Source organism: Podarcis tiliguerta (assembly GCF_965153285.1).
Source record: "Podarcis tiliguerta genome assembly, chromosome: 14".
NCBI classification, from domain to species: domain Eukaryota; kingdom Metazoa; phylum Chordata; class Lepidosauria; order Squamata; family Lacertidae; genus Podarcis; species Podarcis tiliguerta.
The window spans coordinates 509,505-532,509 of record NC_139547.1 but is presented as its reverse complement, the minus strand read 5'-3'; the positions used below and the strand labels follow the sequence as shown (position 1 = coordinate 532,509).

The window sequence follows — 23,005 nt, the reverse complement described above, 5'->3', positions numbered from 1 at the left end:
TCCTAGGTTCTGAGTATAGTGGGTACTGTAATAAATAATGCTGTGTGTCCTCCACTCGCAATTGCCCACAAATAAAATATCTATCTGTGTATGGAACCCTATTATAATGCCCATACAGGACAGCAGAGGGCATTCCTTGGAAACACAGCTCAGCAAAGGAAGATCCTAATGAAGCTGGCCAAAGTTTAGACAGGGAGTTGGCTTTCAAATGCACCGTTTATAAGAGTAGAAACCACAGGGAACTTCTAATCAAGTTTACTTGAAAATCCCGTTGAGATTCTGTCCTCATGTCCCCCTAGTTGGGTTTCAATGCAAATCATTTTAACGGTTTTCCAAATAAAAATTCTTAAAATCTTAACTTAATCCCTTAACATCAGTCAATCTTCCCAATTCAGCATTAAACATAATAATTCCTCACATTACTTATTTAAATCCTAGGCCTAGTTGGTAATTGCAAGCTTTTTCCAATTATTTTAACTTGATGTATTTAGCTAAATAGTCAATGAATTTCTTCCATTCTTCTTGATACTCCTCCTCATTCTGATCGCAGACTCTTCCGGTCACGTCAGCTAGCTCCGAAAAGTTCATCATCTTCATCTGCCATTCTTCCACAGTTGGCAGTTCTTGTGTTTTCCACTTCTTAGCTAATAATATCTGAGCAGCAGTTGTGGCATGCAAAAATAATTTAACATCTTTCTTGGGCAATTCCAAACCTGTTATTCCAAGAAGAAACGCCTCTGGTTTCTATATTCCAACTTTTTTTTCAATTCTTTATAAATCTTTTCCCAGAAGTCTTTCACCTTGGGGCAGGTGCACCACGTGATAAAATGTTCCTTCTTTTTCTTTACATTTCCAACATAGATTATCACAGTTATGATAAATCTTTGCTAGTTTAACAGGGGTCAAATACCATCTATACATCATTTTCATTATATTCTCCTTTAACATTGTACATACGGTGAAGGTGAACCTGACCCCTTTCTTCCACAGTCTTTCCCAATTCTTGAACATTATGTTGTGTCCTACATCTCTTGCCCAATCTATCATTACTGATTCAACTTGTTCATCCTTTGTATGCCACTCCAACAGTAACTTATACATTTTAGACAGATTTTTAGCTTTAGAATCCAACAACTCCGTCTCCAACTTAGATTTTTCCGAGGCAAAACCATTTTTCTTGTCTATTTTATAAAATTCATTAATCTGGTGGTAATGCAACCAATTTAACTTATCTTTCACTTGATCAAATTTCTTGACTTTAAGAAAGCCGACTTCATAAAACTTAGGGAAGTGCTGGGTGAGATCCCATGGACAGTAATACTAAAAGGAAAGGGAGTTCATGATGGCTGGGAGTTTGTTAAGAGGGACATAGTAAAAGCACAACTTCAGGCAATACCAATGAGACGGAAACATGGAAGGTGCCTAAAGAAGCCAGGGTGGCTATCTAAAGAACTTTTAACTGAGTTAAGATTTAAAAAGGATGTGTACAAAAAATGGAAAAGGGGGGAAACCACCAAAGAGGAATTCAAACAAATAGCCAGCACATGTAGACACAAAGTCAGAAAAGCTAAAGCACAGAATGAAATCAGGCTTGCTAGAGAGGTTAAAAGCAACAAAAAAGGCTTTTATGGGTATGTTCGTAGCAAAAGGAAGAACAAAGAAACAGTGGGGTCATTCAGAGGAGAAGATGGTGAAATGCAAACAGGGGACACAGAAAGGGCTGAACTCCTCAATGCCTTCTTTGCCTCAGTCTTCTCCGATAAAGAAAACAATGCCCGACCTGAAGAATTTGGAGCAAATGATTCAGCAGAGGAAACACAGCCCAGAATAACTAAGGAGATAGTACAAGAAGACTTGGCTAGTTTAGATGTATTCAAGTCTCCAGGGCCAGATGAACTGCATCCAAGAGTATTAAAAGAACTGGCAGATGTGATCTCAGAACCACTGGCAGTCATCTTTGAGAATTCCTGGAGAACAGGCGAAGTCCTGGCAGACTGGAGGAGGGCAAATGTTGTCCCTATTTTCAAAAAGGGGAAAAGAGAGGACCCAAATAATTATCGCCCAGTCAGTCTGACATCAATACCAGGGAAGATTCTGGAGCAGATTGTTAAGCAAACAGTCTGTGAGCACCTAGAAAGGAATGCTGTGATCACCAATAGTCAGCATGGATTTCTGAAAAATAAGTCATGTCAGACTAACCTGATCTCATTTTTTGACAGAATTACAAGCCTGGTAGATGAAGGGAACGCAGTGGATGTAGCCTACCTTGATTTCAGCAAGGCATTTGACAAGGTGCCCCATGATATTCTTGTAAAGAAGCTGGTAAAATGCGGTCTTGACTATGCTACCACTCAGTGGATTTGGCTGACTGACCGGACCCAAAGGGTGCTCATCAATGGTTCCTCTTCATCCTGGAGAAGAGTGACTAGTGGGGTGCCACAGGGTTCTGTCTTGGGCCCCGTCTTATTCAACATCTTTATCAACAACTTGGATGATGGACTCAAGGGCATCCTTGAGGGCAGATGACACCAAAGTGGGAGGGGTGGCTAACACCCCAGAGGACAGGATCACACATCAAAATGACCTTGACAAATTAGAGAACTGGGCCAAAACAAACAAGATGAACTTTAACAGGGAGAAATGTAAAGTATTGCACTTGGGCAAAAAAAATGAGAGGCACAAATACAAGATGGTGTGACACCTGGCTTGAGAGCAGTACATGTGAAAAGGATCTAGGAGTCTTGGTTGACCACAAACTTGACATGAGCCAACAGTGTGACGCGGCTGCTAAAAAAGCCAATGCAATTCTGGGCTGCATCAATAGGAGTATAGCAGCTAGATCAAGGGAAGTAATAGTGCCACTGTATTCTGCTCTGGTCAGACCTCACCTGGAGTACTGTGCCCAGTTCTGGGCACCACAGTTCAAGAAGGACACTGACAAACTGGAACGTGTCCAGAGGAGGGCAACCAAAATGGTCAAAGGCCTGGAAACGATGCCTTATGAGGAACGGCTAAGGGAGCTGGGCATGTTTAGCCTGAAGAGGAGGTTAAGGGGTGATATGATAGCCATGTTGAAATATAGAAAAGGATGTCATATAGAGGAGGAAGAAAGGTTGTTTTCTGCTGCTCCAGAGAAGCGGACACGGAGCAATGGATGCAAACTACAAGAAAGAAGATTCCACCTAAACATTAGGAAGAACTTCCTGACAGTAAGAGCTGTTCGACAGTGGAATTTGCTGCCAAGGAGTGTGGTGGAGTCTCCTTCTTTGGAGGTCTTTAAGCAGAGGCTTGACAACCATATGTCAGGAGTGCTCTGATGATGTTTCCTGCTTGGCAGGGGGTTGGACTCGATGACCCTTGTGGTCTATTCCAACTCTTATGATTCTATGATTCTATTCTATGATTCTTCGCAACGTCTATTCTATTTCTATTTACTAACTGTGAATATTGAACCTGTAAGGTCTTAATTCCTTTTTGTATCTGCAGATTCTTTGTATTTCCTCTGAGCTTCTTCTCTTTATCTTTTAATTGGTCCATAATTATATCTTTTCTCTCATTCTGTAACTTTCTACTAAATGAATTTTGTTGTATCAGAAACCCTCCATTACTGCCTTGCTAGCGTCCCAAATAACCCTTGTTTCCGTTCCCTGGTTCATATTAAGTTCAAAATAATCCTTTAGGGTTTTTTGACCTTATTAACAATTGATGTACTTCTCAACAAATCATCATTCATTCTCCATCTGAAGGAACCCTGTACAAACATTTTCAGGTCCATAAAAACTGCATTGTGATCAGAGCAAGTTTTAGGGCAAATTTCCATTTTTGTTACTTTAGGAACCAAGTCTCTGGATATCCATAAGTAGTCTATTCTCGAAAATACTTGATTTGCATCTGAAAAAAGGGGAAGTCTTTTTCCATTGTATTTCTGATTCTCCATATATCTGACAAATTAAATTTATCAGTTAAGTCAAAAAAAGTCTTGGGTAATCTGCCAGAATTTTATACCTTTGATCTCTGAGTCCTATCCATCAAAGTAGATGCAACTCCATTCAAGTCCCCAACCAATATTAATTTGTAATCCATATATTCCAAAAGACTTGTTTCCAAATTCATGAAAAAGTCCGCTTTGCCATCATTAGGTGTGTAGATTGCTAGTAACAAATATTTCTCGCCTTGTGCTGTAATTTCAACTGCTATGTGTCTTCCTTCCTCATCTTTAAATGCCAATTTTGGATTCCATTTTTCCTTAATATAGAAAACCACTCCTCTTTTTTTAACTTTGTCAGAAGAAATAAATTATTGTCCCAATCTTTTGTTTATTAACATTTTTCTATGTAGTATTGTGATGTGGGTTTCCTGTAAACAAATTATATCCAAATTCTGTTTTTCCAAAACATGATAAATTTGTCTCCTTTTCTGAGGAGAGTTCAAACCATTTATGTTCCATGAATAAATTCTCAGCGCCATGATGTCAAATTAAGAGGGTGTAGCCTCCGCTCCTAACAGCGGTGGGCTCTGTAATCCAAGTTCCACCGAGTGCTTTTGCAAGAATCTGTTCTTTTCTCCAACAGTCTTTATCTTTTGCTTTCTTCCTTGAAGGATAGGCCCTCTGGAATTTCCCACCTAAAAAAGATGTTCTTCCTCCTCAAGATATTTGTCAAATCCGTATATTAGGATCTCAGGTTCAAAAATTGGCGTGGGATCTCTTTAAAGAGCACCACAGATTTATCCTGGATTTTTAGGCCTTTTCTGTAGTGGTGTCCCAGAATGATATCCCTTTGCTCCTTGGTCTTAAAGACCACTATACAATCATAAGTTATTTTAGTATCCTTTTTGGGTCCGAATCTATAAGCTTTCTCTATCCAAGCTTCCACTTCCTCTTTTTTGAGGTCCCAGCATTCCACAAAAAATCCTATCAGAGACTCCTTGAGTTTTTCCTCTTCCAAAAAAGGGACCCCGCCCCCAATCTCAAATGCGAATCTTTTCCCTTCAACTGCAGAAAGGCAATTGCATTGGCATTTTCATATTGCATCTGTTCCAAATCTGGCACTCTGTCTCCAGCTGTGCCATCCTTGTGTCATGCGTGGTTATCTCATCTTTTACTTCCTTAAGTCAGTGCTTAAAAGCTCAATTCTTTTATCCAATTTATCAATACTTGCTGTAATATGATTTAAACCTTCTCTAATGCCACTCAAGATTGCAATCACCGACTCCTCAAATTGCTGGGCTTTAGAGCCACGTCTTGTTTTTTCTGGGCGCATAATAGCTTAGGAATGTCAAGGTCAGTCCCCCAGTCTGGCGCAGTGGTGGAAAATAACAATTTCCCTCCACCAGTCCCACTGCAGCCGGCCCAGAGGCTGTGTCCCTGTTCTTTCAAACAGGGGGGAAACCAAAAGCCAGGGTGGCAGAAAGAAAAATCTCTGGAGCGCCCCTTTGTTCTGAGGGAAGAAGACACTTTTTATCAATTTAAAGTATAGCCAGGCAGCTCCAGAAAGTTTGTAACAAAGTCAGTGGAAACGGAGATTGAATGCTTCCTCTTCCATTGTGAGATCACAATGGAGACTAGTCTTCCCTCCTGGGTGGTCCGCTGCAGAATGGGGAAATCTCAATCAAATTCACAATCTTCCTAGGTTAAAGTCTTAAACACAAATACCCCCTCTACCCTCGAGGAGAGGGAGTAAATTTGCTTGCAAAGTTTTAAAAACTTTTCATTTCATTAGGGCTTTGGTCTTTGTACACCAATTCTCTCTTTCTCCAACAAAATGGGACCGACCTCCATTTTTAAGTCTCCCTTCTCTTCCAAATTCTTTTCAAATTATTTATTGTAGTTACTTACAGTTCCAAATTTTTAAGTCTTTTTTTTTCCCCTGAAGGAATTGGCCGCTCACGATCGCCAGTCTCGGAGCTTCGCTGCTTTGAAGGAAGCGGTCATTTCCGCTGTGCCACATCTCTGAACCCGCTTGCTTTTGGGGCTCTTACGAGCTTACCGGGGAGCAGGGGAGTGGCTGGAAGGCACCCGCCGGAACACCAGGTCCTCAGAACGCTTGATCTGAGGTTTTTAATGGGGAACCACAACGCTCTCGTGGTCTCCCCAATTTCAAAGCGCTGGGGCTCTTTCAGCCGAAAGAGCTCCCGACTGCCATTATTGGGCGACCAACCGGAAGTGACATCATATGATTTATCAACTGTGAGGTGTAACTCTTGAGGCATTTGTCACTACAGTACCCTTTGAGCGAGTGAAGACTACAATGGTACCTCAGGTTACAGACACTTCAGGTTACAGACTGCTAACCCAGAAATAGTACCTCGGGGTAAGAAATTTGCTTCAGGATGATAACAGAAATTGTGTGGCAGTGGCGGGAGGCTCCATTAGGTAAAGTGGTACCTCAGGTTAAGAACGGACCTCTGGAACGAACTAAGTTCTTAACCTGAGGTACCACTGTATTTAAGGCAGGGAGGGTTGCTATTTGTGGGATAACAACTCCCATTGCCTCAGACTTTTGGGAGCTAGCATGATGTGCTGGTTAGTGTGCAGGACACTAGTTCAGAGCATGATGGGAGTTGCAATCCAAATCCTAGAGGGCCACCGGTTCATGGCTCCTGACATCAGGGACCGTATACAATATATTCCCCATTTGAGCCTGCTCACATCCTGGGTGCTTGAAATAATGTACAGCTGACTCCCAAGTTGAGTAGTGACCATGAGAGCTTATCTCAAAGATCAGGGAGACTTGGATGGAGAATATAGGGGGCAGAAAAGGCAAATGCATTCCTCAAACTCTCTGGTGGTACCAGGGGGGCAAATTATGCCACAAGCACTGTTTGCTCCCGCTCCCTGCCAGAGTCAAAGGACTCTGATACAGGCAGGAGAGGCAAGGGGTGGATGGACATCTCTGCTGACTCCACTGCCGAAAAGCCTCAGAAGAGAACACGTAAGCAGCTGGCTTCCTTATAAATTTGATTAATTTGGCTTAAAGTAGAAGGCACTCTTGTCCTTGTGGGAGGTGAAAGCAAAAGAAGAGATCTAATGAGAAATCTTTTGTGGAAGAATGAGATCCTTATTTGGACAATTTGGGAAATATCATAGTTAAATGGAATTGCAGGCAGGATTAAAATATGAGCAGCAGAAGATGAATGATAAATTTGTAATGAAGGGAATGTGGAATAGATAAAGGTATAATTGCTGCAGGAATGGGTGGGTATACAAACACCACGGAAGAAGGGTGAGGAGTCAACTTTTAAAATGTGTAGAAATTTGGTGTAAAATTTGATGTTAATTTGTTAAAATTGTGAAAATTAAAATGAAATTAATTGGAAAAGAAATTATGTACATTTTATAATAATCTGGATATTTATTCGGACATATGGACTGCCTACATTAATTTATACATTTAAGTCAGGATTGACAGAATACTTTAATTGTTGGTGCTAGCTGCTGTTTCTTCTTTTCCTGTTATTTTTGCAAAAAGAAAGAAAGCTTACGACTTCAGTCACTTTAGCCAAAGTTGCGCCATTTTCCTCCTGCCTACTTAAGTCTCAGGGTACTGTCATTCCAAGGGTTCTTCCTCTGAACCTCATCCAAGGAAAGAACGACAGCCCAGTGGTAGCACACATGGCTTAAAGGAATGTCCCAGGCACCTCCAATTTATTATGCTGCAGCAAATGATGGGAAAGATAGAGAGCCACTGCCATACAGAGCAGACTCTCCTGGGCTAGGCAACTGTCCAAGCTGATGCACAGCACCTTCCTATTTTCCACTAGCATCATTTACTTCAATATGAAGAATGCTGCCTTACCTCCTTACACAACGGAGTCCGACCAGTGCACTTGGGCTGCTGGTAGCTCTTCGGCAAGGCTCTGTAGCTAGAGCCAAGTCTCTTACAAGAAGCATAGTCTATTTCCATTGCTATCCCTTCCGTAGCCCGTTCCTTAGGGAAAGTCTCCATGTGTGCAGACTCTTTGTAGCCCAGAAAGTTTTTAAACCAAGTGAACAGCTCTGGGAATTTCCTAAAAAGAGGGGGGGAAATGGGAGAGGAAAGAGAAAAGATTATAGAACTCAATGGTTGCAGGAAGATTATCTAAGTCTTTTGTCTAAATGATTTACACATTTAGGACACAAAAAAGGACAAACTGCATTGCCATAACTTATTCTTGTTTGGAATTGTGGTTTAAGCATGCCACATTTTGCTGTGTGGATTCAGCACCACAACTATGGTTTGCAACCAACTAGAAGCAGAAGCATCTAATCTCTTCGCCTTGCAATTGGAGGAAGAAGGAAAGCAGGGGAGGGAGCAAGTGAGCCCAATGTTCACTGCTGCTAATTCCCAACTTTCCAAATTAAGTTGACTCAATGCAGCCAGTAAATTTATCTCCTTTGTCAAGCACCCCAATGTACAAACAGCTGGCAATGAATCATGCAGCCAGGAATCATTTATTTCACTTACCCCAAAAATGGAGAAACTAACTGCACAAGCTCAGCTCGGGATATCACCTCCTGATTAAAAATGACCAGGCAACGGAGGAAATTCTCATATGCTTCTGTGCTTCGCAGAGCTTTCCGAACCTTGTGGGAGAAGGAAAAATATGGTTAGCAAATTGTTGAGAAAAATGAATGACAACACCATCAATACACTGTACTTAACACCATCTCTTTGGGATGCAACATGGGGAACAATTCATAAATGGAATAAACATCTATATAAAATTTTACTGATTTAAACAAGCCTTGAATCCACTTTGGTAGATTATTATTATGCTGTTTTAAAGCTGGTTAATCTTAGTATCTGACAAATGAAAATGTTGTTCAGTTGCATCTGAAATTGTTTTTAAACATGAAACTCTTTTTAATAGTTGCAATTGTTTTCATTGCTGAAAATTATAATGCAAAGCCGCCTAGTTCACTGCTACTTTTGTACAGAAGGGTACTTTTTTCAAAATTTGCTGGGGTTTTGCAAATTTTCAAAATGTCATTTAGTCTCTGAAACAGTGGCTTCAAAAGGTATCTAGAAATCAGAGATCTCACCTAGTCAGGAGAAATATACAGCCGGCTGAGGTGTGAAAAGGGGCAGTGATGCAGAAGTTGTGTGAGAAGGTCAAAAGCCCCCCCCCCCATATTAGATGCTGAGACTGACAGACAGGTAACATCTGGGAGGCTTAAGGCTGCTTTCCTAATGCACACTGATCTGGGAGTAGGACTCAAATAAAAGAAAGCGCTAGGGCTGTTTGAAAACCAATGGCTGCTTCAGCAGATGTCATCCAAAGCCTCACCTTGTCAAAGAACAGAGACTCTGTCCCATGTTTTCCAGCTTCTACCACTGAAGGGTCCTTCAAACTGAGCAGCTTTGGTTTCTTCTGCAGAAAGAGAGAATGAGCCGCAAAAGAGTTTCAAAAACCAGAGTCGAAAGATAATACTTGGGCTGATGCCTATTGCAAAAATATTTTAGTTTTGCTAAGCTGCTGCCAGAGAAGTGGAGAATGGTATACATTATTGTTGTTTTGGTAGGGTTAAACAATGGTTACTGAAGGCATATGAAGTAGGCATGTAAGAAAACCAGTCAGTAGATACATACTACTAACTCTTCCCTGGGTTTTCATTATCAGCTTGGAAAGGCAAAGCATTAAAATAAGAATGGTGAATTACAAACACTGTTTCATTTGCAACAAGTTAATTGATCAACAAGAGTTCAACAACCTTCCTTATTTGCTGGCATCCCATCCCAGGTCTCAGAAAAGATTATATGACTGCCTCCTCCTCACCCAGGACCTCAACCTTTTCTTGCAGACCTCACACAAGGGCTCCCAGATGCCATGGGACACCTTTACTGGCTGTTCCCTCACTCTCACCAAGGTTAACTCCCTGCTTAAGAGTTTTTTCTCCTAGAGCAGCACAGCCCCTCCATTCCCTTCAGAAGAATTTGCATCCTGAAATGTTATTGTAATAAATAAATATTAGGAAGACAATGATTCAAAAGCTCTGATAGGCTCTGATGAACAAATGATTTTCCAGCTAAAATGAGCCCGTTTGTAACTTACAACTAAGTTACAAACCAGGGACCGCTGTCCCACTAACAGCTCACTCTGTTCTTCCTTTGGGCTTTATGCAGAAATGCAGCAGACCTTCTGTGACCTTCTTCACGGTCTCCTCCTCCAGCCCAATCCTACTGTTTTCAAACATAAATATGCGCATCTACCAACTAATGAAACACCTTCATGCATCTGATCCAGTGGCCTCTAGTCCACATCAGCTTAGGCCACAATACAACATTTAAGGGTCACAAGGGACTCTGTTGCTTTCATTGCAACAGACCATTGCAGTATCTGGTATCAGCCTATTGATGAAGATGATTATCAATGCTCACCTTCACTGGAGGAGTTGTCCCAGTTGCGGCATGCCGCCGAATCTGACAGCCATTCTGATTAGGTCTTTGCTGCTTGCTGTTAAGTTGGGGCTTCTTGACTGTGCCCCCATGGTCATTTCTCACAGACTCCACTTTCTCTGCAGTTGTCTTGCTTAAAAGCTTGTTTAAACAACAATGTACAAACACATTTATTGATCCCAGTATCCCATACAGGCAAATGTATTTAATTGTAATCACCCAGGCAAAGCTCTAGAGCTCAAGGAACTTGATATTAAAATGGCCTTGTTAACTGGGGGGGCGGGGGGGGCGGGCGTAGAGAACAGGACTCAGCTCACATCACGCAAAGTATATCCTTTCCAGAAAGGAAACTAAGAAAATTGGCTCTTTGCCTGTGATCCTCTAAAAGGGAATCATAAGACAATTTGTTGTTTAGTCATGTCCGACTCTTTGTGACCCCATGGACCAGAGCACACTAGGCACTCCTGTCTTCAACAGAAACCCAAATTAGGAACTCTTGCTCTGAAGTCCAATCTATTTTGTTTATTTAATTATTATAATTAAATATCCCCACCTCATTAATTAATCCATATCCCAGTACTTCAAAAGTTACACTATGCCATAAGGAGTAAGCAGAACAGAATAAGCAATGCTCTCCTTCAAGGTGCCCTGTAAGTAACAACATTAGGAGCAAACTCACCACAGAGCTGTTTGCATCTGGCAGGAACTGCCCAAACTCCGAGAGCAGATCTTCCTGGTTCTTGAAAAGACGGGCCACCTGGGCATAGACCTCCTGCTCAGTCAGTGCCGGTGTGTAGTTGCCTCCTGCTTCCTTGGCATTCCGCTGCTCTTTCTGTCATGAGATGGAAGAGAAAGGAAGAGCTCAGAGCAGCTGTTCTAACCAGTTTCACTCTCCTGGTTCTTTAAAGAAAATCCACAACACCTAGCATGAGAGCTCAAGAGAAAAGCATCAGATGACAAGATAAAAAGGACACTGAAGAAGTTTCCTTCCTGCCCCTGGAAGGATTCCACGGAGGGCCAGACACTTGAGAGGCACATCTGGCTGTTCTACAAGTGTTGCACCCTTTGTATGACTCATCTCCATTAATGATGGCTTTTAAACAGCATCTCTGGAGAAAATTTCCTCCTCTGCAGGTAGGAACTTTGAAGGTTTGAAGCAGGTAGGTTTGAAGCAAAACTGAGCTAGTGTCAACTGGCTGGGGATTTACTACTTGTTATGCTTCACCCAGTCAGGGCTTTTTTTAGGCAGAACTTGCCAGAACTGAGTTCTGGCACCTCTCAGGTGGGCGCCATTGCCATTATAAGAGAACAAGGGAGGTGTTCGGGGTGAGTTCCGGTACCTCTTTTTCTAGAAAAATAGCAGTGCACCCAGTAATCATCTTTTCCTGCTTTGCTTGACAAGCCACTCTTTTCTTCTATATAAAAGTGAATATTGAACAGGAAAAAGGTGTCATTAAGACTTGTGCAGTTGCCCACTCACCTGATAGGTATGGAGGATCTCCAAGAAAGCCTTGTAAATGTCTGGCTGTCCCTGGAAACGATTCTTGATCTTATTGACGTAGTTGATTGCATGATTAAACTCAACCGGCTGGTTATTCTGGAGGGATGGTGTGGATCCAAGAGAGATTGTCACAGGTGCATGGGGCTGGACTGGTGGAGAGCGAGGGGATGCATAGGGGATTGGGGGAGTCTGCTGGCTGGTTGGTGTATGTGTCTGTAGCTGGGATGGCTGGGAATGAAAAGCAGACACTGGGTTACACTGGTTCCTGAACAGCCACGTATTGAGTGAGCCCTTAGTGAGCCCTCCAGAGTGCTGCTTGACTATGCTCAAAAGCAAAACAAACAGCAAAACTTATTATTACCTCAGGATGATACAGAGCTTGCCCAGAATAACCATGCAGCAATATAGAGATGAAAGGAACGAGACGCTCATCTACTTCAACTCCTTTCCCAAAGGCAGTGCTATTCCCTTGTGAATCCACCTAGCTAGATCATTTACACAACACCAACTATGGTATGCTAACAAAACAGAGCTGCAGAAGCTTGGTTGGCCCAGAAATTTTTGTGCCTGAAGAGGGAAATTCCAAACAGATATTGTGCTCGTGCAGTGATTCTTGCACAGAATGTGTTGGTAAATTGTGCCCCAAAGGTCAGCTATCTGTCTCTGACTCTCCACTTTGGCAACATGCCTCCTTGACAAAACCCCAAATCAACCTCACTTTGTCCCTTGAGAGGGCCTTCTCTGTCTGGAAACTACAGGTGTCCCTACTTCTAAGCTAGAGACTACCTGTTTCATTTGAGGTTACCTTGCTGATCTTGGCAGGTGTCGGCTGTGGTGCTGGCTGTGCTGGGGCTGGGGCAGACTGTGCTGATGGCTGAGACTGATGCTGATGCTGGGGCTGGGGCTGGGGCTGAGGCTGGGGCTGGAGGCCGTGGGTCGGGATCTGATGAACCTGCCCTGGTGTCGTTACATTCACCATGTCATTAGTCTGCACTTCAATTTTGTAGCCAGGAGGCAAGAAAGTGTTGAAACCCATAATCAAATCTGGATGGCCTTTGAACAGCTGAGACACCCGGCTAATCACTCCTGGAGTATCAATGCTGTGAAATCAAAAGACAAGGAGGAAGAGAGAGATCAGGTCTCCTCTGTGGATTTGACACATTTCAGACATGCATAGCACTACATTTAGAGAATGTTGTTAACACACATCCCCCATTATAGCTACTAGCAGAAAATAAGGCAGGCAAGCTGCCAACAAAACATGCTGCTTAGGGAAATAAAAGTAACCAAATTATTGAACAAGCACCTCTTTCCTTTCCAGCCTGCCCACGCCTGAAAAACTTCTGGAATGGTTCTGTTTCAACCACCCTCTTTAGCAGAAATATGTCATGCTTTTATAAAGAAGAGTGCCTTACCTATGGTGTCACCTCAACTGTGGAATGCCCCTCATCAGGAGGCCCACCTGGCAAACCATCACAAGCTGTCAGAGCCCAATGAAGACTGTCCTGTTTGTTCAGGCATTTAGACTGTAGATGGGTTTTGGAATTGTTTGTTCTGTTTTTAGCTTTTTAAGAATTTGTTTTTAATGCTTATTTGCTGGTTACAAATTGAATTTATTTGTTTTATGAATTGATTTTATTAACACTTTGGAATTTTTTTAATGAAAGGCAGATAATATTTAATATAAATAAAGAAAATATATAGGCATGGGCATTTCACAATAAGCAAAAAGGTGAACAGGACAAGTTTGTCTGATAATCTATTGCTAAAACTCAAGATTCTAAATCTCATGGGGGAGGGGGTGAGAAAGAAGAGTTCTCTGGGATCGTGTTTTCTTTTTCTGCCCCCCAAAAGCATCTACAGTGGTGCCCCGCAAGACGAATGCCTTGCAAGACGGAAAACCCGCTAGACGAAAGGGTTTTCCGTTTTTCAATGCGCTTCGCAGGACGAATTTCTCTATGGGCTTGCTTCGCAAGACGAAAATGTCTTGCGATTCTGGAGATTTTTTTTCGCTCCCCACCCCTTTTTCTAAGGCGCTAAGCTGCTAATAGCCTTTTAGCAGCTAATCCACTAATCCCTTAAGCCTTTAATAGCCGCTAATAGCCGCTAAACCGCTAATAGCGCTAATCCGCTTGCTTCGCAAGACGAAAAAACCGCTAGACGAAGAGACTCACGGAACGGATTAATTTCGTCTTGCGAGGCACCACTGTACTTCTTTCCCCTTCCCCCAAGAAAGAATCTTTATACAAGTATCAAATCTGCAATGACAAGTGGCTGTTGGTAGTATTTATCATTTCCTTTTTATTTTGATACTTTGGCAACTCCTGTTTGCTTTAATTTTCTTTGGGTATATTAAAAAATCTAATAAAAATTCATTTTTTTTCTTTTTAAAGTGCAACATCAGAAAGTAAATCATGGACTTCTTAATTTTGTTACGTGCATTTCTTCCACAGTGGAAGTCGATGAGACAGGTTCCAAGTGAGTCTTCAAAAGCAAAAAAGGCAGCAGAAGTGAACATGAAGCATAAAAGCCTCTCCCTGAAAGAGGAGTTTTCTCAAAATACATTGAGAACCATATCTAGTGATGCAGCCACTTTTTCACATTTTACTTGTGTTTTCCTATGGCTGAAATTGATTCTCTTCCTATGTATTCAGACATTCTCCTATCAAGACACTAAGCATGCTCAGGCCCTACCAGTTTCAACAACTTTGCTATATCAAGCCCATCCAGACTATGATTTGGACCTTGGATAAGGCATACTTAAGAGCAAACTTTGCTTTTTTGGGGCCCACTATAGATGGGGGTGTTAGGCATGAGGGGTTTTAGCCAGATCAGGGTGTTTCCTGGTGTTTCCTGCTTGGCAGGGGGTTGGACTCGATGGCCCTTGTGGTCTCTTCCAACTCTATGATTCTATGAAAAAAGGAAGTTTGGCTGCGAGTAGAATTATGAAAACAAGCACAAGAAAAAAGCAGCAGGCAAGATAGGACTGTGGTGAATTTAGGGCAGACAAAGGGAAAGATTCAAATGTGTGATATTGTCAGGCATTTGATTTTGACCTTACTAGTGAAATACTACATGGCCCAAAGAAGCATCTGTTAAAATAAAGCACACAGCAGGTTCGCACCTTTGAGATTTAAACTCCTTCATGATGTCCAAGAAGTCGTTGTAGACTTGAGGCTGGCTGCCAAATTGCAGCTTCACTTGGTCAAGGTAGGAGAGGGCATCTTCCACCTAGGACCAACAAAAGCAACTTAGGAACATGTCTTTCTGTCACCATTTTATCTCCATTCTTGCACATGCACAGGGAATGCAACCCCTGAGATACAAAAAAGCAGTTAAGCAAAACTTGTTCTTTCACCAGAAAGCAATTCTGAACTGTGTATAGCTCTCTCTTCTGTGAAGCCCAGCCGTACATAAGAGATATAAAGGCCTGGGGGGAAACAGAGAACTGGGAAGAGTGGAGGAGAATAGTCTGTCCCGCACGTCTACCATTTTTTTGGGGGGGGGGGTTGGCCTTTCTGGAGCTTCACATCTCTTGTCATGCAACACAACAGTCCTCTCAAGAAGTGAATAGTGCTACTGCAGCCCAAGGCAAAGTTCCAAGGAGGGGCACAGTAAGGGACCTGACACTACTTTCTTGTTTTACGTTGTGATCAGTGTGGCCGTTTTGTGATGTGCATTTTGCTGCTGCTTTCTGGGGATATTTACAAATTACAAAGGGTTGGATAAGAGTGCCCAGAAGAGTGATGGATCCAGGGCTTCCAAGCAGGCTTTTAAAACAAATGTCTAGTGGACAAGCCTGAAATTGCAAACCCTTCATAAGCAGGGTGCTGTGCAGAAAAACAATATACTGTACCACAGCCACTCTTCAGGCTGGTTATTTAAGCAATATTTCAGCCTGAGTGAAAACCTGTTTTTTAAAAAGTTTTTTTTTCTGCAACAGCTGGGCTATGCATGAGCTCTTTCCTCAGACTTACGTAACAGTTTTCCTGAGTTCAATGATAGAAACTTTTGTTCACTTTTTTGTTCGACAACCAAGGCACAATTGCTGGTTGGCAAATAAATTCCTTTTAAAAAATGGAGAAACACGCCTCAGAGGGCTTCTCTCCCCGCCCCCCGCAGGCCATTTCTTGGCTGCAGCCAAGAGCTATACCAGAGATACTTTCACAAAGTAATACTCACTGCGCCTGACAGTGGCAACAACACATGCTGCAGCAGAAAACAAGTACAGGACAAAGAAACACCCCCCAAAAGTAGATATTTACATACATATAAGAAATGGGATGTATGTAAAGTCAGCCTTACTCAAAATAAAAGTTAATGAAAAGGACTGTCTTAAGTTCATTAATTTCAGAGGGTTTACTTTGAGTAGGACTAGTATTGAATACAGCATAACAAAACAACCTATAGAAGAGATGATCAGAGGCTATCAGAGTTCACACATCCCCTTGTCAGGGACATGCCCTCCTTGGCCAAGGACGACAACCATAAAGCTCCCTGGGAGACCTTGGGCCCAACACCATCTCCTAACCTAACCTACCTCACAGGGTTGTTGTGAGGGTGAAATAGGGAGGCACAAAACCATGTACACCACCTTGAGCTTGTTGAAAGAAAAATGTGGTATATAAATACAATAATTTGTCCTGGTGAACACGCAAGAAATCAAAACGTCCTAGGCCTGCACAAAATTTTAGTGGGACAGCAAGTGGCCTTAACCAAAAGATTGGGAACCTGTGGCCATCCAATTGTTTCTGACATACAACTCCCATTATGCCTGACCACTAGTGTGGTGACTAAGGCTGATGTGAACCGGAGTCCAACAAGAACTTGGGGGAGGGGGTGTCACAGGCCCTCCATCACTGACTTAAATGCTGTTTGACTTCTGCCTCCCCCTCTGTTGCTGACCTTTATGTAGGGGTGGCAGTGGGAAAGAAACCTTTTAACAGCCAAGATATGAGATCCATGCAGTTAGATTAACAGCAATGTAAGAAGAAGAGAGAAAACCATAACAGTACAGTTGAATTCTTCAGTGTTACTAAACTATTGATAAAACAGGGTATGTATCTTATTTCTGCTATTCCTCAATGTACACCACTATAGCTTATCTGGTCAGGTTTGCAGCAAGGCACAAAAACAAACCTTGACTAGTTATTCCAAAAGCTGCTAGCAAAGACTCATACAAAAACTGCATACCATCCCCTAGATAAAACCAGGATTCTCCTACTTCATGGGTAGGCAAATTAAGGCCCGGGGCCCAGATCCAGCCCAATCGCCTTCTAAATCTGGCCCATGGACGGTCCAGGAATCAGCGTGTTTTTACATGAGTAGAATGTGTGCTTTTATTTAAAATGCATCTCTGGGTTATTTTCGGGCCATGGGAATTCGTTCATTTCCCCCCTCAAAATACAGTCCAGCCTCCCACAAGGTCTAAGGGACAGTGGACCGGCCCCCTGCTGAAAAAGTTTGCTGACCCCTGACCTAGAAGTTCTAAAAGCCCACAGCCATACAACACTTTATTTTATATATTTATACAATATGTTACTCGCTTTATGTTGCCAACGGCAACCCAAAGCAACTTGCAACCAAGTAAGTGGATATCCACTTGAGCTGTAACTTTCTCATTTCCCCAAGCAGTCTGTGCTTGTCTGAAGAAAGGTTAAATGAAACCAAGTTAATCTACCTCAGACCTTACCTTCAGCCTCTGGAACTGTTGCTGCCCCTGCACTGGTGCTGCAGGGGGAGTTGGGTGAGCATGACTCTGCACCACTTGGCTGCCATGCGGCTGGGGTGGGTTGGGATGGTGATGCCCACTATGGGCAGTTGCGAGAGTGGGCCCATGACTGCTGGAGCTCTGCGGCACAGTGGACACCTGGGAAGGAAAGATAAAGACAAGCCACTAGGGTTAAGCCTTATGCCAGCATGGGTATCTCCAAACAATTGCTCTGGAGGTCACCTGGGAATGATGACTCCAAATAACTTCCATCAAAGCAACACCTGTGGCAAAAAATGAACTCATATTGCTGAAGCATCTTTGGTTGTCCAGCCTAGAGCTTTGCTTTCAAGTGCTCCTTTGAGAAAGCTAAGCCTGGCCTGGAGTGACATGTCTGAACAACAATGATGCATCCCTGTGCAGAGTCCCCACAGTTGGGCACAGGAAGAGCATGGCTAGAACCCTGTCACCTATTTAAACTGATACACCCATCCCCATTACTGACAGTACCAGCTTGACCAAGAGATTTACTTCCAAACGAACATGCTGAGGATTGCACTGTTAAATGATGGGCCTCAAGACTGTATCTACTTCCAAGGGCAAGGAGGCTCGAGTCTCACACACTAGGAGGTGGAGGAGCGAGAAAACATGCTCTTTATTGTTATGTTATTGTTTGCCCACAGAGCAATGAAGATTGATGAACTTCCTGAGAGGACATAAGCTTAAAAAACATGACAGCAATTCTACCTGGTAGCTGGGTGTTACAGAGTACTGTATCCCAGTAGCAGATTGCATGGTCTCCGAAACAGATTCATATACAGGAGGTGCTGGAGCAAGAACACGATGCTGGTGTTGGAATGGTTCTGTGTTGCTGGCGATACGTCTCTGCTGTGACGCATACACAGATGACTCCTGTTCATCCAATCGCCGCTTCATTCTGAATTCATGCTCAGGAAAGCACTATAAAACCTGTTAGAAAGAGGAATGGACAAATAGAAGCAACAAATTGTCAACCTTAACAGTAAAAATTGTATTTCAAAATCAAGGAGACAAAACAACAAAGATTCTAGTTATGCATTTAAACAAAGGCTGCTCTTTGTAGGAATTTAGAACAGTGTTTCCCAAACTTGGGTCTCAGCTGTTTTTAGACTACAACTCTCATCATCCCTCACGAGCAGGACCAGTGGGGTCAGGGTTGGTGGGAATTGTAGTCCCAACACAGCTGGAGACCAAAGTTTGGGAAACACGAGTTTAGAGGGTATAATGTGACTAGACTGAACATTTATAGGTGGACAAACATATTACATTTTAGTTTCACCTTAAATGTATCATGATAAACTTGACAGAAACTGGATGGCTTCATGAGTGCAGTTATGCCAAACTATAGAACTAAAGCACCATTTACAAGATAAATGCTACCATATCTGCTTGTGCAGATCCTAATCCACCCCCACCCAACCCCACTGGAAGAAAGACCAGTTTCAATCCAAGCTGAGTTAGCAAAGTTCTTCTGAATGGCCTTTGGCCACTCTTTTAGCCTAACCTACTTCTCAGGTTAGGGACGCGGGTGGCGCTGTGGGTAAAAGCCTCAGTGCCTAGGGCTTGCCGATCGAAAGGTCGGCGGTTCGAATCCCTGCGGCGGGGTGCACTCCCGTTGCTTGGTCCCAGCGCCTGCCAACCTAGCAGTTCGAAAGCACCCCCGGGTGCAAGTAGATAAATAGGGACCGCTTACTGGCGGGAAGGTAAACGGCGTTTCCGTGTGCTGCGCTGGCTCGCCAGATGTGGCCTTGTCACGCTGGCCACGTGACCCGGAAGTGTCTCCGGACAGCGTTGGCCCCTGGCCTCTTGAGTGAGATGGGCACACAACCCTAGAGTCTGTCAAGACTGGCCCATACGGGCAGGGGTACCTTTACCTTTTACTTCTCAGGTTAACCTGCTTTTTAAAAGCTTCCTTAAGTGTTTTTGTTTGCAAATATTAATCTATTTCACAAGGGTTGTCTGCAGTGTTAGAAACTGAGATATAAAAGCTAGGAGCCATAGCAAAACAGATCATACAGAGAGCACAGTGGGACTGAAATCTAGGCACATGCGGGACAATAACAACTAGTGAATTTCATGGCTGAGTGAGGATTTGAATTCCAGCATCATAATATCCTTTAAGAGTTGTGGTAACCAGGATTGTACACAGTATTTCAAGTGCAGCTGCACCATAGGCTTGTATAAGGCCATTGTGATATTTCCAGTTCTGTTTCCAATCCTTTCCCTGATGATCCCAAAAATATAATTCCCCATTTTTACCGCTGCCACAACCTGGGTCAACATCTTCATTGGGCCCTATGACCCTATAATGGTAGGACACCACCAGCTCAGCCCTCAATAGCATATATGTAATGTTAGGATATGTTGCCCCTTGCGTGCATCCCCTTACACTTATTAACACTGCATCAGATTTATCATTTTAATACTCATTCACCCAGTTTGGAGAGATCCCTTTGGAGCGATTTACAGCCTCTTTTTGTTCAAAACTACCCTGAACAACTTGGTGCCATCAGCAAACTTTGCTAACTCATCTCTAGGAAGGAATAGAAAGGCGTTCTGCCTCATGCTGCAGAGTTGGGTTCAAAAAGCAGGTAAATCTCACTCACTGTCACAGGACCAGAACCAAGAACAAGACAAAAATGGTTCTCATATCTATTTCAAGATATAAGAATATTTATTCTACTTGGACTCAGCGTTCAAAATTAGCCAGGCGCTGGTTACATTTTGCGACGGACGACCAGCCTTTAACGAGTCAGTGGAGATGTCCAGGCACCATTGTTTGGTGCCTAACATCTCCACCTGACTGGTGTAGCTGCAATGCCACGTCAGTCAATTGGTCTGTGGGGCAGCAGCGCACCAAAAGATACGCCTCTTTTGCTGCTGCACTGCTCTGCGAATCACCTGGTCCGCAGGGTAACATGGCACCAGAAGTGCTGCACAAGCCAAGTGATTCCCCACAGCCAGCCAGCCAGTCCAGCTCACTGGGCTTTAGCAGCTCCACAAAGGCCATCTGGGTCCAGTTTTGTTGGGGCCAAGGCAGTGACTTTTGAGCCCTGGAAGTAGAGGGCTGCTCCTTGTGGTGATGGGCAACAGCGGGATGCGGACGGTTGCAGCAAGAGGGTGCAGACACCCGAGACTGAACTGCTGGGATGCTGCCGAGGAGCCTTTGGGGGCTGTTGCCTGGAGCCCCACCAGCGCTGCAAATGCAGACCTAGCTGCTCGTTTTGCTGCTCCAACTTCTTAAGCAGCTCCTGCAGCTTCCAAACATTGGTGTCAGTGCTACCGCAGCTCCAAAGAACCCTGTAACCCTCTCGCCCCACAAGGCAGCTCCAGGAGTGCTCCAGTTGCCGCCTGCTCCTCCGATTCTCCCTGTGTCAGGTGAAGCTTCCCCCTCCACTCCCTTATCCCCCTTCCCCAACACAACCTGGCCATGTAGAGGGGGCCCACCTTCCTTAGGCCAGCTCTGCTCTCCCCACCCCCATGCTCAATATGCATTCCTACAAAAGAAAATGATGCAGCAGAATCCAAATAAAGGGGGCAAACCTTCCAAGCAAGCCAGCAAAAATATTATTATGGGGAAAAATGAAAGGCAAAGCAATAAAAGAGGCACTGCTTAACTGCTAGAGTCATTTCACTTCTGAGAAGCAAGATCACCATTAGAAACTCCTTAAATAATCAGCCAGCTCAGGAATCAGCAGCAGAAGCCCCACAATAAAAACCAGCCCTTTTTCTGTCAAGGGTATGCAGTACAAGCACCTTTTCCCCCCTAGAAAAAAGGCATTGGTTAAAAGCGTGGCACTTGCTTTAACAGCTTCATGGCACCTTTTTTCTAAGGCCCTGAGTAAAACCCATTTAACTGTCCATAACTTGCAGTCTCACAGAAAGGCTGAAGGGGTGGGGTGAAAATCGGCCAGATCTCCCTTTCTGCCCCCCCCCCCCCAAGAGAAGCAATCTATTTAACTGTGTGAAAGAGCTTCTTATGCAAATTGTACAACAATGGAAAAGACATCAACAAGCCTCCTGGAAGGCATCTGCCCAGCCAGAAGAGTTCTCTGCACCATGTGCAAACCATGTGACTGCAAATCTCAACTTGGCCACAAGGGAGCACTCCTGAGTTGCAGAAAGCGACTGGCAACTGGTCAATTTCGAACACTGGTTGCCTGGGAAAAGGAAAATATGTTCACAAGGCAACTAGTCCACAGAACCATTGTAGTCTGCTATCCACATGATGCCCAGCTAGCCATTCTGGCTCTGAAAGGCACAGAGGACCAACTTTTTTTTACACCTCCCTTACCTGCTAGTCTAAATGAGATTGTTTCTTCCCAAGGATGGCCAGATTATGTGGCTACTTATAAACATCAGTGAGGAATGAATTGTTATCCAGACAACAACTTTGAAAAGGAAAATGAAGAAAAAGAGGAGAATGCGGCAAATTAAAAAAACAAAAATAGCCATACAAAGATAAAGGTTAGGGCCAGAGGCCCAACTGGACTGCAGTAGTGGATACTTGGAGCTGTCTCCTAGCTACTTTTTCCAACAAGGTGAATGCTGAATGTTGACTGTGACATCCTTTTCACAACAAGAGCAACGCCATACAATAGTTCACTCCAGGGATCTAAATTCTCCCCCTTATCATACCCCAGGTGTCACCTGTGGATCATTTAGGCAGTTTAAGGGAGGCTTGCAGAATAATACAGCTTTATTTCAAAGAGCTTCACATGCATTACCTCCCTGATCCTTACGACAATCCTGTAAGGTAGGCAAATGCCAGTCTTCTCATATGGGAGATGTGGGGCTGAGGTGAAGAGAATGTTGGCTTGCCTAAGACCACCTAAGAGGGTTCCACCAACTGGGAATGTCCCAGGCTTCCCCATTCAATAACTGGGCTACACTAGCCACTTCAGCTATACATACACTCAGGTAACAAAGTAGAGATTTTTTTACAAAAGCTGGGTGCTTTTAGTTTTTTTGCCCTTAAAGCCACTAATGACAAGTTAAATACGATAGCTTTGCACCTTTTAAGAATTATTTGCAAGGGTGCTCTAAGGCTACCTAATATTTCATGGTATTTCAGAAAGGCAATAAAAAGGCTCATTCATGGTTGTGAGCCATTATATCAGTGAGTCAACATATCAGTTCTGCTGAGTGACACTTGAAGGGAATCTTCCCCAAACTGGTGCCCTCTGGATGGTTTGGGCAACATCAGGCCCAGCCAGCGCAGAAAGGAAGTGGTGGACATAAAACACAGTGATGATGTCCATCTTTTAATATCTTGCCTTCTGCAACAAATCTGTCCCCAAAAATGATGGGATGTGTAACATGTGCAAGGCAGAACAACAAAAACCTGAGATCCTCTAGTTTGTTGCCTAACCTATGGAT

At 43.4% G+C, this 23,005-nt stretch overlaps 1 protein-coding gene across 8 annotated transcripts in view; it reads right to left on the bottom strand.

Moving 5' to 3' along the window:
- Positions 1 to 23,005, bottom strand: part of SIN3A (SIN3 transcription regulator family member A) — a 58,327-nt gene that overhangs the window by 15,268 nt on the left and 20,054 nt on the right. For all 8 annotated transcript variants that reach the window (XM_083412730.1, XM_083412733.1, XM_083412735.1 and 5 more), the window contains exons 2-11: positions 18,335 to 18,556; positions 17,570 to 17,746; positions 15,002 to 15,108; positions 12,683 to 12,977; positions 11,857 to 12,105; positions 11,056 to 11,208; positions 10,359 to 10,517; positions 9,268 to 9,351; positions 8,445 to 8,563; positions 7,797 to 8,007 (exon numbers count right to left, since the gene is read on the bottom strand). In XM_083412730.1, the coding sequence (XP_083268856.1) occupies positions 7,797 to 8,007; positions 8,445 to 8,563; positions 9,268 to 9,351; positions 10,359 to 10,517; positions 11,056 to 11,208; positions 11,857 to 12,105; positions 12,683 to 12,977; positions 15,002 to 15,108; positions 17,570 to 17,746; positions 18,335 to 18,523 (1,743 nt within the window). In that variant the 5' untranslated portion in view covers positions 18,524 to 18,556. The remainder of the gene's footprint in view (positions 1 to 7,796; positions 8,008 to 8,444; positions 8,564 to 9,267; positions 9,352 to 10,358; positions 10,518 to 11,055; positions 11,209 to 11,856; positions 12,106 to 12,682; positions 12,978 to 15,001; positions 15,109 to 17,569; positions 17,747 to 18,334; positions 18,557 to 23,005) is intronic.